The following is a 15,956-nucleotide window of genomic DNA, read 5'->3' on the forward strand; positions in this document are numbered from 1 at the left end:
CTTCTTTAAAACATGATCAAGGGCACTATAGGGAAGAAAAACTGAGAGAAGATGCAATTCACAAGAGAATGTCTTATTTCTATCCTGCCTTCTTTTTCCCAAAATATAAACAATACTACCATGCGATAGTAGCACCCCAAAAATTCAGCATTTGTTGAAAGTTGTGTAGATGCTGAATTCATGAGACAAACTGAGCGTCACAAGCAGCCACTCAACACATCAATACAACACCATTTGCATCCAAGGTCAGGCCAAACACATCAACAAAATCAAAAAGCTAACATGTATAGAGATTGGTTTGTGGACAATACAACCCCCTGCTATATTGGTATACTTCACATGTAATCTCTTAAGTCCATGGTCCCTTGCCCGAGTGGCTATCACAACACACTGCCATGTGAGTTTCAACCCCGATAGCAAAATACATAGCATATAACTCACAACAAAAAGTTATCTTGAGCAACACTTTCTGCACTAGCTCATCTATTCATCCCATATCCACATACAAGGTCATTACATCGAGATTAAATTCCAAACCTGGACTCCACATCCTCTTGGCTATACTATCAGTTGATGCTCGAGCTGTTCAAAGCCAAGACTGAACTGCTGGGAAGAGCATGCTTCGAGGCCCAAGTCACAAAGCTGAATGCATATCTGAAACGTGCTGGCTTGGCAACACCAAGGCAACCCACAACATGTTCTCGGGTACTAAGCCCCATTGCTCTCTAGTAAAGCCGTTGAAAGACTCAAGACATGGCAATTAAGATCCCTCAAGTTTACCTGCAACAGGGACACGATTGCATCAGCAAGCTAGTTACCACCATAGCCCTGGTGAATTGAGCTAGTAGTGAAGTCCATGGACATGACATCAGAGCAAGTCAAGGTGAAGACCACTCACAAGTACCGCAACTCCTGTGTCATAGAAGCGTGGAACACACACGAGCCGCACTAGCTGCCCATTTGGACCTACAGTCAAACCAATGCCCCCAGCGTTAGCTTAGTGATGACACAACTTTCATGAAAAGTAGCCATGGCTACACTGATATACCTTTCAAAAGACGAGAGGCAAAATTGTCCTGATTGCCACAGAAGTAAACGTGTGGGCAAGTGTCAATTATGAACGGATCTCTGTCTGTGTAAGGATAGCAACCTGCAGGTAATCCATGTATGGTAGATAAAATTTCCATGTACTTGCATGCATTTTGAGCAACTTTAGATGCACGAACAAGGTGTGCGTGTGTGTGTGTATGTGTCAGGAAATGAGACAGAGAAGGGAAGGGAGTAGGTACACAACAAAGCAAATATGTAAAGTCTAACTCCAAGTCAAACCATCAGCTTTGGCATGCACAGAATAGGCTAAGAGCAACCCATAGTGAAAAAGACTAAGAATGGGGACTTGAGCACACATGGAGAAAGCTTGACCACCAGACACCCCACCGAGATGTTCAGGCACTGTAAAGTCCTCACTAGACCATGCCCATGGATTATCTGACATAGAACTGTGGATTACGATAGAGGACATACCTGAGAAACCCTAGCAAGGTTTCCATAGATCTGACATCGAATCATCACATGATCGCATGATCGCAATAGATTGTGCTAGTGACTCACCACCCAACCGTAGGTTTAGTACCTCAAACCACCCCCAAGCCTGAGGTCAAGTTACTGCAAGCCTGCCAGTCACCAATGACCCCAACCTGGCGTCCCATACCACCAAGCACTTTCTTGCTTTTACTTATAAGCTTTTAGCCAGTATTAGCTCTTAGTTATTATTAATAGCCCGCGGCTATTATTTACAATCCCATGGCTAATCTAGACCTCCACTTGCTAGCACCCTTAGCCTACGTGTGAACCCCCCACGTCCCCATGCCCTTGGTTAAGCCTTAATCCTAATTATGGGTTAACCCTAACCCTAATCTTGGGTTAGTCCATGTGTTCCCCACCCTAGCCCTAGGCTGGTTGGGACGTAACATACTTCCCCCCTTAATTAATTTGCGTCCTCACTAATGCATAAGGAGAACACCTGTAAGCATAAACTTGGATCTAGACATCCGTCCATACTCCATAGCACGTAGTCAAGTCCACTGGCATGTACCTTTGCCAAAGTAAGACTTCAGCTTTAAAAAGATCCACCTTGCTTACTGAAACTAATCGTACTCCATGAGGAATATTCAATCACACACACGATAGTTTCACCAGAACAACTCAAGCATAGATTCATAGCACAAAAAGTCTGTCATACCAAATGGTATTTTACAATGGTTATTGGTAAACACTAGACTACTTAACCAAGTCTCACACTTGTTTCATGTACTACACACTGATGTGTTACAACTTGATCTCCCCCATTCCAATCCATGACTAGGACTGAACGAAGACCATAAGTCTCAACTCTAGGGAGTCATCTATTATGTTTTGAACCATCCCTTGGAACATAACCATTCCGGATGTCCATTACTACATGAGTAAGTAGCTTCAGCCACCCTTCCTCTCACTCCCCTATTCTCGGAATGAACATGTCCTCATGTAGAGGCCCTACTTCCAAAACAAGGAAGTATAACTTAATCCACCCCTAACATGTCCGTAGCTACAACTCCTCGAACAAGCGGAATTCCATGAGACTCCAAAATTCTAGAATCAAAATAACTCCGTGGCACATCCATCCACACAAGAGTGTCTCTAACCATCAATAGATCAATACCAAACCTTGGACACACAACTGGGTCATAGGTACTCAGTCCTAGACCAAGTTACAAACTCCTTATCTCTCTCATGTACAATTTCGATGCATCAATATCACTTGGCCATCGTGAGAAAGTGTGTGATGAATCACCTTACGGGTGACATGTCATGCACAGACAACCAAGAAAGTACCTTATCTTGTTGTCACGCATAGACTAGCACTGCTCCTCACAATTACCTTAGATTAACTATGCCCAAGCATAGAGTGTCGTAGACAAAAAATGCACGAAGCCTCACGAGATCCTACATGAGAACACACTCTCGCGTCCCATACCACCAGAGCACACCCCACATGAAATCCTCGTAATTATTTGATCATAGGTGAGATGGCCAACTTCTCCCCCTATATTGTAGCCTCAAAGCAACCGAATTCCCCTCTGAAGGGTCAGCTCCATTGGCTGTTGTCTATAAGCCCCCCAGAAACCTTGGCCTAGGCATCTCTGAGAATGACCAACTCCACAGGACAACTTAACTAGCAATGCATGTGATTCTGACATGAAACCCACATAGATATCGCCTCCACACACCACTGGACAACCTCAAGGTTATCGTTTGGTTAAGGCATCAACTTCCTCCCTTGCGGGATGTTGGATAACGTGCTCCTGACTTATGATCTCATTCCCCTTGGGACTCTCGACAATGCTCTTGTGATCACCTTCCAGCATATCTAGTGGAGGATAATGTCCAATGACTTCAAGTGCTCAAAGTTACAATCGTCAAACCAACTCTACAGCCTTACTATGGACGCACTTCACTAAGTTATTGCCCACAGATTCCACATAAATACATCCCTTTGAATCCATAAAGTTTTGTCAAACTTGCGTACTTTTTTTTGGAAAAAAGAGTAGTAAAAGGTGAGGTTTTACGGACTGGAAAGAAGTGAAAAGAGTAAAGAAAGGTTTGAGAAGAGGCAAACAAATCCTGCACGAACGGGGGGGTTAAGAAAGACTGGCACCAATATGATGTGCTCCATGCACCTGGAGAGCCTTTTGAGAGATGCTTGAGAGACTTCAAGGTACGTAAAACAATAAGAGTGTAGATCCTTTTACATGGATTAAAAAAATCTTTGTGCTTCTTCTTCATTTTTAAAGCTAGCTTTCTGATTTTTATAAAAAGCTTGGTCTCTAGATTAACCCTTAGCTTGGTTTATAAAGCATGGTCCTTAGAAAACTAAAGCTCGGCTTTTGCTAAAAACTATAGCCCCTTGCTTTTTATTTTTATTTTTTTACACACACACACAAATTCACAATATATACCTTGATTTTGCCTTATTATTCACTGCATTCTCTCGATGCAAGCGCCTCCACACTTTTTCGCTTCTACCCCCTTGTCGTAAAGTTTTGCTTCTCTCTCCAACGTTTGTACTGGCTTGGCCTGAACCGCCTTGCTGTGTGCCGCCCTGTGACTCGCTCCCCACGTGTGGTGCATGCCAGACAACCCACTGCCCCGCACACGTGCCTGGGCTTCCTGACTGGCCTGTGTACCCTGTTGTGCGAGCCTGAGGTCAAATTACCGCGAGCCTGTCAGTCACCAATGACCCCAACTTGGTGTCACATACCACCAAGCCGAATCACATGATGCTAATAGCTCCATGGCTGAGAAATCGTGCACGCTCCTTGGTAACCCCAGCTACTGCGTGGCTACTTGATCTCTTGAATTTGCAAGTAGTAGGTGCTTTTTTTAGGTTTTGCTTGCAAGATAGGATTTTTGTGGATTCTGGGAAAAAGAGGAGATTTGTATGTGAAAGAATGGGTACTGTGCTGTGATACCCACAAAGAAATGCTGCAAGAACTGTACAAAATTGTATATGGACAGCAAGCATAAAGGAGAAAAGAAGATTACTACTGAATATCACCAGAAAAGGTAGTACATCATGTGGAGCACCATGAGGAGATGCTGCCTATCATTGCAGAAGCTGAAAAGAGAGATGATCTAAGGGAAAAGGGAGCCAGCCCTTTTATACTACCTCAGTATGCTGGTCGGCCAGCTGTAGCAAGCCAACAGCATGGCTGTAGCAAAAAAAATGCCTTAAAATGCCTTTAAAAATACCAAAAAATGGTAGAAAAAATGCTGAATAATCTCTGCTAAGATATGCCAATGCAGGGCTTCATATGGTGCCAGATACAAGCATGAATGTGCATGGGAAAGTCCATCTGGGGATGAAATAATTTCCAACACCTCCTCTTCAGTGCCAGATGGGTGGACCAGGTCCGGTATGCTGCAAAAAATCCTCCAAAGAGTCTGAAGGAACAACCTCCTCATAAAAGGCACAAAGCTCACGAAGATATGGTACATCTGAATACTAAGAAGGTCTCCGGAAGAAGCCACGAGAAGATCGAGAAGATATCGAAGACGAAACACCAGGATCAATCTGGAGAGAGAAGCCCTTGGGAGATGGAACCATAGATGGCTCCAAAAAATGTGGTACCTCCTCTGCATCTGCAACAAGTATCCGGACCGAAGTAGAATCCTCCTCCGAAGAAGAAGAAACCGAAACAACCACTGGAACAAACTGATCATCAGTGATAGCTGAATTTGCAAGTGGAAGATGCCTCCTCTAAAACATAAGAAGGAGAAGTAACTGCCAGGAGAGAAGCCGCCAAAGTAGGAAGCTCCAGAATATGTAAGGATATCTCAACAAAATCATCCACCTGCTCTATAGAAGAACCACTATCCTCCTCTAAAAGAGAGGAGAGAAAATATGCAATAATAGCAATGAGACTTTGTACTCTCCTCTGTCGTTGATGAAGTATCTGACCCATATGTGGGTGAAGTGTCTGAGCCATTGGAGGAGGACTCCTGCTTTGCTTTAGCTTTGTGGGAAGCAGCCTGTCGGGCAAAACATTTGGCCTCTGAACGACCAAGTCGGCCACAAAACTCACAAGAATCCTTCATCCTGGAACCCTTGATACTGTTAGAATTGTCAGAATCGTCGTCGTCAGAAGATGACTTTGTGGTGACTTTCTGCTGCTTGTTGTTGGAGTTCCCTTTTCCGCCTTTGCCTTTGCTAGAGGCAACAAAAGCAGACTCCGACTTGTCTTTTCCGGCAAAGCATGCACTTGTCATGGAGATAACTCACAACTTCCTCAAAAGGGGGGAGAGGATCACAGAAATAAATATTATCCCTCAAAGAATCAAAGGAGGCAGGCAACTTACCAAGAAGTTTATGGATGGGATTGTTGATGGTGCTCCCGTACTCCTCAAGTTGCAGCTTGATACGGGAGAACTCTCCAATCTTCTCAATCAAGTTATCTGACTCAGTGATGGTAAGCTTCTCCAGATCTGACTCCAATTTGGCAATCTTTATTGTCAAAACTCTCCCATAGCTCCTCTGGATCTCTATCCACATCTTATGAGTATTACTCAGAGAGGAGACAAACTGTGCCTATATGGATGGAGTCATGCAATGGATGATGATAAGATGAGCCCGAGCATCCAATATGCTTCGCAAAGCAGGGTCCACCAAGTGAGGTGTGGAGATAGCCATCTCCACACTGGCTCCTTCCAGCAACAACTGAGTGTAGAAAGACTGAGTATGATAGTTGGTTGCTGTAAGCTTCATGGAGTCACTGACTTGGGGAGGATTATAGGATGGTATGTGGGTAGGGGAGGGAGCAAGACCTGGATGAGAGAAACTCAGAGAGGAAAGATTGGGAATAGGAACCACCTATGGAGCGGCGGGAGCAGGTGATCCAGGCTGTGATGGAGCGGGAGAAGAGATAGGAGAAGGAATGGCTGTAGAAAAGTGGTCTCCTGAAGCCATGTCTGCTGCCGACAAATAATCCTCCTCTTGTCTCAGGTGGTCTGCTAACAACCTGCTAAGCACCACTGCTACAGTGCATAAGAGTATGGAGAAGTAACGGGAGCAGAGAATACTCTAGTAGCCTTGTCTTCTGACAAAGAATCCTTCTCTTACTCAAGTGGGCTGTAAAAACCAGTAGAGTACCTCCTCTCAAGCTGTGCACAGCAAGAGAAAGAAGAAAGAAAGGGAAGGGAGGGTGGGAATCTGAGGATAGAAGAAGCAGACTATCTTAGGAAAGTGTCATCTCCAGAAGCCATCACCTCCAAGAGCCCAAGCCTCCTTTAGAAAGACTAGAAGAGAGGGAGGGTGGGTGGGAGGGAACCAAAAAGAGAAGAGTATAGAATGACTCTCCAGTGGTAAGGCTGTAAAGCAGCTCTGTAGAAAGAAATTGCAGCACTTGAGGCAGTCCCGAGTGAAAACGCAGCTGCACATGAAAACACTGGTTACAGATGAAGAAAACGCAGCAGTAAACAGCTCCTATGTGCTGAAAACAGTCAACAGCAGCATGGGAAAAGAAAACGCAGGTCCTTGTAGATGTTACCCGCTCTGATACCATGAAAGAATGCTACAAAACTGTATATGGACAGCAAGCATAAAGGAGAAAAGAAGATCACTGCTGAATATCACCAGAAAAGGTAGTACATCATGTGGAGCAACATGAGGGAGGTCACATAGATGTTGCCTATCACTGCAGAAGCTGAAAAGAGAGATGATCTGAGGGAAAAGGGAGCCAGCCCTTTTATACTACCTCAATACGCTCGTCGGCTAGCTGTAGCAGGCCGACAGCATGGCTGTAGCAAAAAAAATGCTATAAAATGCCTTTAAAAATACCAAAAAATGGTAGAAAAAATGCTGAATAATCTCTGCTAAGATATGCCAATGCAAGGCTTATATGGAGCCAGATACAAGTATGAATGTGCATGGGAAAGTCCATCTGGGGATGAAATAATTTCCAACAGTATGAATGTGTGCACAGGGGAAATTGTCTTGGGAACCCCTTGTTTTTTCAAAAATAAATCTCACTCTTGAGTGGAGTGAATGCAAAACTGTCGTCCTAAGACCACGCATGAACAGGGGCTCTCGTACTAGAACCTAGCTCGCTCGCTGTGGTGTAGGTCCTAGATGCACAAGTACACAAACAAGTACATGTACTGTGAAGTACGTGAATAAGTACTTGTAGAAGAGCGGGTACTCAAGCACGTACCAGGTGCTGCAGGCAGGAGCATCTGCTGTAGTGGATACAGGAGGTTCAGCCGGTACAACATGTAGGCAGCAGCAAGTTCACAAGTACAGATGTGTATGGCTGCAAGTACACAGGTGGCTGCAGGCACACTGTCCGCAGGAGAGCTGTACAGATTCTGGCAGCAGCAAGTACAACCAGATGCTACTGGTCAGGTACAGCAGTTACAGGTTCAGCAGGTATGGCCGGTTACAATGGGCACAGTGGGTACAGCTGGGTTCAGTACAGCAGGTACAGGTACGGGTTCAGCAAGTATGGCCAGTTACAATAGGCACAGTGGATACGCCAGGTTCAGTATAGCAGGTACAGATACAGGTTCAGCACAGCAGGTACAAATATGGATTCAGCACATAAGATACAGGTATGGCTGCATGGTACAATAGGTACTGGTAGTACGGCTGTGAGGTACAGCAAGGTGCAGGCAAGTCCTGTAGGGCAGTTGGGCACTGTGGGGTACACTGCATGTGCCATCGGGGACTGTAGGGTACACTGCAGGTGCAGTCGCGTACTGTAGGTACTGGTCGGGACCTGGGTACAACAGCTACTCAGCAGCTTCACAAGAAGTCGTGTACAGTACAGTAGCCGGTACAAGTAGGGTACAGCTGGTACGGCAACAGGTACACAGCAGTCAGCAGCTTTTCTCTCTTTGTAAACTTCTGTGGTAATGGACTTGCATAGGGAGAGTAGACCCAAGAGAGAAAGATGTGCTTGAATACGTGAGGAAGGAGGGTGTCGTGGAAAAGTTGGTGGAGAGGAGGTTTAATGGGGTCAAACCCCCTCATGCCATGTGGCATAGCCCACCAAGATTAATAGTGGGCACCTCCATTAAGTGCCCACACATTAAAGTGGCCACAAGGTGGGTCTAATTGACCAAAGAGGGTGCCCGAAGCTTGGGCTGCCAACACATGGCCCTTGGGCCAAGGGCACAACCCAATGGGCGATCTAGAATTTAATGAGGGTCTGAACGCCCAAAGGTTATAAAACCTTCGCCCAATAACTAAAGGGTTAAATAAGATTCTTACCACTTGTTCACTTGCCACAAACCATGTCAGAATACAGAGCATTCGCACGGTTCACGGGTGGGCATCCCTTGCCCATGAACTAAGGCATGCACGTGCATTATGCACTGGATATATCTCCCATTCTTGGAACCTGTAGATAGCAGGTTTTCCCCGAGCATGGAACTGGCTCACACTATCCCAAAATCAGCCTAAAGCGCTGATACCACTGTGACATGCAGAAGCTCTAGGTAGTCTTCTTTCAGCCCTAAGCACTGCATAGGAACTCTTGATGCAAGAAAAATCAACATAGAGAGAGAGAGAGAGAGAGAGAGAGAGAGAGAGAGAGATGGTTGTATATTCAGTATATTCATATAGTACAAAAAGGTACATGTTCTTGTGGCCTTTGGCCTACCAAAAGGATAAACAAAAAGCCTATCTAGGACTTGCCTCACCGTGGGGGGAGATATCCAACAATGAGCAATGAGATGCCTTTTATAGACCTTGTAAGGAATAATAAATTGGCCGTCAAAGTTCCATGGACATGCATAAATCTATTTTCTGCTGACTCGATAGATAGATGCTCAACTATTGGAGCCGATAGTGTCCTGGTCCACACATTATGCCTTCCCATGCCTATGACAGTTGCTACTACAAAGCCTAATGTTTTATCTGCTGCAAATAAGGGATTAGCCTAGGATTGAGCATGTCCATGTGCATGCACATGACATTTGAACACTTGTGCCACAAATATCTTGACCATATGCTCAAGCTAAGGATGTCATCTATGCATGGCATTGGAAACTGATTCTTGATGGTAAGCTTCTTTAAAGCCCGGTAATCCACACACATGCGGAAGGAACCATCCTTCTTCTTCCCTAGCAAGACAGGTGAAAAATATGGCGAAGAGCTTGGCTGAACCAAACCTCAGTCCAACAATTCGGCCACCTATTTCATGATTTGTTCTTGCTGTGTCCCGCTTACCCTATATGCCGGTCTATTTGGCAAGGAACTATCCATCACCAAACCAATGCCGTGATCCTCGGTCTTTCAAAGGTAATTCTCCTGGCAAAGCCTTTGCAAAACAATCCTTAAATGGATCGCGTACAAAAAGCAAATACACAGAAACACTCTTTTTCATTGCTTTATTAATCTGAACATGAGATACAACTAGGATGGAGCTTTCCTCTTGGCCAGCATCAATAATATGCATGCGGCCTCTATGCATAAAATCATGTTTGTTTTATACTCCTTGTGTGGCTCAATGCGGTGATACCACGGCTTTCCTAGCAATCCATCACATCCTTGCAATGGTGCAACCAAGAAATTTTCATGATCAAGATATTGTCGTATATAAATGCGCAACTTCCCAATGATAGGGGTCACTTGCACTTGCTTTCCCACAAAGGCAACCTCTGCTTCAATTTGGGGTCCCATGTCCCCTACATTAATGTTTTATGCGGCTGCCATCTCCACAGAGATGAAATTATTTGTAGCACAGTCATCAAACATAAAGAGTGTAGGCTGATCCTTAAGCTGTCCCCAAGCTTTGCAAACCACCCTCTCTTTATTGCTCTCTTTGCTCTACGGTTATACTAAACTTGTGCTTTTTCAAAAAGGCATCTTTGGGCTGCGAATTTACAACCTTTCCTCCACTTTTTGCACTTTAACATGAGGTTTAGCATGATGTCCATTCTTTTGCAGGTTATGTTGAGCACTCTTTTTTCCCTTGAAAGCATGATCCCCTTTGCCAATATTTTGTAGTTTGTGCTCTAACTGCTCTATGGCAAGAGCGGCTACTATGTAGTCCTACAAGTTAGCATTGTGATGCATATCAAGACCGGATTTGTAAACTAGTTAAAGCCCAGAATTGAACTTCCATCTCTTCTCGGGCTTATCCATGAACAAAAATGGTGAGACATTCAAATAGATCTTCCAAAATTTATTAACATAACTTGCACAGTCTCATTGTCTTTCTGCTCTATCAAGGCCAACTCTCTATGAACTCCAAACTTTCAAAATAAGATAAGTCCCAACATCCCTGAGACATGATTCAAAACATAAAGACATTTCTTCATGATCTTCTCCACTGCATTGGGAGGTAAGAACTATGCATTGAACCTCTCTTTGAAGTCCTCCCATGTTTGAACAAGGCTACTAGAAAGCTTTTCGGTGATCCACCAATAGGCAGCTAAGCCGTTTAGAAACATGCTCACATGGCGAATCTTTGACTTCTCAAAAAACTCCTCATCTCTGAAGGCAATATCAAACCAGGCTATAAAAGCCATTGTCTTGCTCGCATCATAATCACCATGATAAGCTTCAAACTTTACAGATTTATCACCTATCTTAAATTCCTTCAATCACTTGGCATGGTGGCCCCTCATCTATCTTCCTCTTTCCCTTATCCAACGGCACAGCACTCAGTGCTGCATGCACATGACCTTGGAAAGAAACATGGGGCACGGTGACCTATGCAAAGGTGGCCTCCCAACACTTGCATTCACAAAAGGATCCCTACATGAAACTCATTTTCCATTGGCATACCTGGTGACATGAGTAACGGGTGACACATGATTGTCCTTGGCTGTCCCAACCTTATGCATAACTTTCAGCCCATGATAGGGTTCTTCCCTAACCAATTCCATAGGCAAAGTACCGTGGCTAACACGCCCATCACTTTCTCCATGGAAAGCATGTATCACAAACATTTCTATCATGTTTGCTAATCTCTCTTGCATGCACATCTCTTTCTTTTCCTAACCCATGCATGGTAGAGACTTTTTTTGAAGTCACTAAAACCTCATCCATGTGTACATAAGACTTGATCCTACAAGACAAATTGTTACCTATCTCCACACGCGGGAGTTCTGACACAAAGTTCACTTGCTATGCCTTTAACCACATATCCACTATTTATGAGACAGTTGAGAGCTCTCTCTTGAGGATCCACACCCAATTCCCTAGCCATAGAGTCCATAGTGTGTGCAATCATAGACTTGGCCTTTGTGGCCTCCATAAGCTTATGAACCTGCGAGTTCTCATAGAGCATCTTCAACTCTTTTTCCATTGCCTCTTTATGTGTTCCATCTCGGCCTTCAACCAATTTGGGTCATCTTCATGTATCTCATGTTTGCTTTGAGTGTCACACATGAGTTTGTTCCTCCACAACCTGTATGCATATGCCTATTACGCAAAGCATCAGAAGCATGTGTACCACTTGGTTGGCCATGTGAACTAGGTCCTTGCCCACTCTATACATGGCTGTCCATAGCGTATGACAGCTGTTCATAGGGAGCCCAATGCCCAAATGATTGTTTCCCCCACTGAGAAGAGGAAAGCACCCATGCTCTGATACCACTTTAATAACACCGGCTAGGTGTGAATGTTCCTGGGCACTATCTCGTCAACACTTCAATATGAATCAACAACAATGCAACAAGTAACTGAAAATATACAACTCTGCATAAGATAACACTGCAAAGATAGAGACTACACAGTACACCACCACTGGGGCCACCCAAGGGTTTTCCGGCCAGATATTCCATGCGATGCAAATAATGAATACATGTTACCCAAACAAGGGTGTGTTGGAGTAGAATGTAGCTGCAGGACTCATTAAAAGAGTCAAAATGACCAAACCATCAACGTCATACTCCTGGAGAGGAGTGAATGTGAAACTGTCGTTCCGAGACCATGCACGAACAAATGCTCTCACACTAGAGCTTGGCTCGCTCCCTCATAGAGGCTGTGGTATAGGTCCTAGGCACACAAGTACTCACGAATTTGTAGAAGAGCAGATATTCAAGCAAGTACAAGGTGCTGGAGGTTCAGCTGGTACAACATGTATGCCGCAAGTTCAGCAAGTACACAGGCGGCTGCAAGTACACACGCGGCTGCAGGTACACTGTCGGCAGGAGAACTGTACAGCAGTTGTTACAGATTCCAGCAGCAAGTACAACCCAGCGCTCCTGGTCGGGTACAGCACGTACGGGTTCAGCAGGTACGGCCAGTTACAGTAGGCACACCAGGTACAGCCGGGTTCAGTACAGCAGGTATAGGTATGGGCTCAGCACAGCAGGTATGGCCGGTTACAGTAGGCACAGTGGGTACAGCCAGTTCAGTATAGCAGGTACAGGTACAGGTTCAGCACAACAGGTACAGGTACTGGTAGTATGGCTGAAAGGTACAGCAAGGTACAGGCACGTCAGATACTGTGGGGTACACTGCATGTGCCATCGGCTACTGTACGGTACACTGCACGTGCAGTCGGGTACTGTAGGTACTGGTCGGGTACAACAGCTACTCAACAGCTTCACAGGAAGTCGGGTACAGCACAGTAGCTGGTACAAGTAGGGTACAGCTACTACGGCAGCAAGTACACAGCAGTCGGCAGCTTTTCTCTTTGTAAACTTCTGTGGTAGTCGACTTGCATAGGGAGAGTAGACCCAAGAGAGAGATGGGCCTGAATACATGAGGAGGGAGGAGGTTTAATGGGGTCCAACCCCCTTATGCCATGTGGCATAGCCCACCAAGATTAATGGTGGGCATCTCCATTAAGTGCCCACGCATTAAAGTGGCCACAAGGTTGATTGACCAAAGGGAGTGCCTGAAGTTTGGGCTGCCCACACATGGCCCTTGGGCACAACCCATTGCACTTTAATGAGGTCTAAACGCCCAAAGATTACAAAACTTTTGCCCAATAATAGATGCGTGCGCATGCATTATGCAATGGATATATCTCCCATTCCTAGAACCTATAGATAGCAAGTCTTCCCGAGCACGAATTAGCTCAATGGGAAGCCTAAAACTAGGATCCCTGACACTGGGTTCCGTGTCCTGGCCACGATACAGGTGACATGAGGCTTGGCCTCCCGTAGGTGACACGAGTCCCTGCCTCAGTACGGGAGACACAAAGCTCCTTGGTCTCCCGTACCTTGGCACGAAATAAGGGAGAGCCACTTGGATGGCCAAATGGTGACAGAAAGTCTCTCAAAAACCTCAAACCACAGAAACCTCTGGCCATGCTTTTAGGCATAAACGACAGTTTAAGTCTGAGAAGGCTCCACAAGACCAAACCCAATCTTAGGGTGAACCCAATCCAAAGAAGAATCAGAAGTACCAGCAGACACTCCACAACATTAGGAATGGCAGGTATTTCTCTTGCAGTCAGAAGGGCCATTTGGAACCAAGTCATCCGAAGGCAAAGACCAAGGTAGCTCATTGACCGACGTAACAGATAACCCTCAAATTTCTTCCATGGATACTATTGTTTTAGGCCAAAGTGCTTGCATGGAATGTGTTTTCAGCATGGTAATCTTCAATCCTATAACGACTTGATACCTATGTATGGGTCGGTGTTAGGGAAGACTGTGCACATCCTTTTTGGCCCTAGTAGCACTCACAACTTCATGAATATTAAACTTGTGCATAAGGTGGGAGTTAAGATGCAACCGAGTGATCACAAGTACCGTGTGAAAGTAGCGGCGGGACATGGACAGATCCGGGACAAGTGCACGTCTCTGCTACCACTGATGTCTATTCAAAGTTATACCTCTATCTAGATTGGAAGAGTCATGTTTGTCCTTTGTAATGGAAGATGCTCCAGTATGTTTGAAGGGTGATTTTGCGGTCCCACCCTCTATTTTGCAACTCAACAAGACTTCATAATATAATGTACATTTGTTATGAAGTGTTTCACTGTGTTGCTACCCTTTCATCTAATGTTTAATTGTGGTTTATAAAGGTTAAGTTAGAGAACACTGGTTTAGGAAGCATCAGTACAAGGTTCCACAGTTGAGTTAGTTGTGGTCTTCTAACTGTGAGTTAGTTCAGTTAGTTGTGCAGGGTTTCGCACGTGTTTTCTCAATTGAGTTAGTTATGGTCTTCTAACTGGATGGTTGGTTAATCACAGGATTGTTTGGATCCCAGGGTCTCAGTCTATGGGTACTGCATCTTGTTTATGCCTGTGTATTAGGTGATCCTCAGGAGGACTCCCTCACACCCTTGAAAGATGGTCTGGCATAGAGTAAGCTTGCAGCCTTAACAAGGGACCACCTGAGTAGAAATCACTAGCAGTTTTTGGGCATCTGCTTAGTTGTAATTACCTCAATATACCCTTGCAATGTACCCTTCTGACCTATTAAAGCAAGGGTGCACTATTATCATGGAATACTTCAAAGCCGTATAGACACTGTTGTGACACTACCATGAATGCAAATGTGTGCATTGTAATCACGCTGCAAACCCCAAGAATTACTCAGTACAAGCTTAGCCAAATAGATTTTTCCACCTGTGTTCATTCTACACATACCACATTATCAAAAATGCAACTTTGGCAATCAAAGTATTTGCACCTCGCACTGGGTCATTCCACTCATATCACATCATCATCAGCACAAGAATACCTAATGTATCTGGAGCAGTAGGGGCAACATGCCGCCACTTCAGAGTTCTTTCCATGAAGTCCACGTGTTCACTTGCATATGAGTATTTGTTTAGGTCATCAATGTTCTGACCTGAAGTTCCAAGAAACCTGTCATCAAACACGTCATGACTTTTTTATGGAAATATAGGAACTTGGAGATGAACAGATGAGCACCTGTAAAGCATCATAGGTAAATTTCAGATGTTTATTTGCAAGCAAGCAATAATGTACTTCACCTAACTCCATCAAGGTCGAAGCAATGGGGATTTGTAGCAGAGTAGAAAGTACTGTACACAGAAGCTCCTGGAAAGAGGCACGTATGCAAGGGCTGATCCAGTCCAAAGAGAAACATCAATTGCTATGTAATATGGAAACAAGATGGCACAGTCTTAACATGTAATCCAGAAATTATGAAGTGTCTTCTGGTTAACCTGCTGAGGTAGGGAGAAGTTTGCAGGATCATTCAGACCAGGCATTATATCTACAGGCACAGCTGCTGCAAGCTGATCATATCAAGGGTAAAGATGTCATGACCAAAAGTAATCAGAAATACAATCTCACTAATCCAACTCGGTGTTTGGGTGACATGAGATACTTAACCTGGGTTAAAGCCAGATCAAGCTCCTTAACTGGCTGAACCAGCTTAATTTGATCCTTGGAAGAGATTGACTGTGCAAACATCATGTAATGAAATGTGATGGATCCATGACAGAAACACCTCAGTTTCCACTCAAAATCTTGGAAGGA

General features: G+C 44.6%; 1 protein-coding gene across 4 annotated transcripts in view; it reads right to left on the reverse strand.

The window, feature by feature from the left end:
• Positions 1–262: 262 nt before the first annotated feature.
• The window catches only part of POLD2 (DNA polymerase delta small subunit), a 39,787-nt gene continuing 24,093 nt past the window's right edge, over positions 263–15,956 (reverse strand). For all 4 annotated transcript variants that reach the window (XM_086787600.1, XM_086787604.1, XM_086787602.1 and 1 more), the window contains 7 exons: positions 15,810–15,878; positions 15,641–15,712; positions 15,446–15,537; positions 15,190–15,317; positions 1,049–1,150; positions 899–966; positions 263–780 (listed from right to left, as the gene is read on the reverse strand). In XM_086787600.1, coding sequence (XP_086643726.1) covers positions 709–780; positions 899–966; positions 1,049–1,150; positions 15,190–15,317; positions 15,446–15,537; positions 15,641–15,712; positions 15,810–15,878 — 603 coding nt within the window. In that variant the 3' untranslated portion in view covers positions 263–708. The remainder of the gene's footprint in view (positions 781–898; positions 967–1,048; positions 1,151–15,189; positions 15,318–15,445; positions 15,538–15,640; positions 15,713–15,809; positions 15,879–15,956) is intronic.

This window comes from Cibotium barometz, chromosome 51 (assembly GCF_041138505.1).
Source record: "Cibotium barometz isolate CiBa-2024 chromosome 51, ASM4113850v1, whole genome shotgun sequence".
Lineage (NCBI taxonomy): Eukaryota > Viridiplantae > Streptophyta > Polypodiopsida > Cyatheales > Cibotiaceae > Cibotium > Cibotium barometz.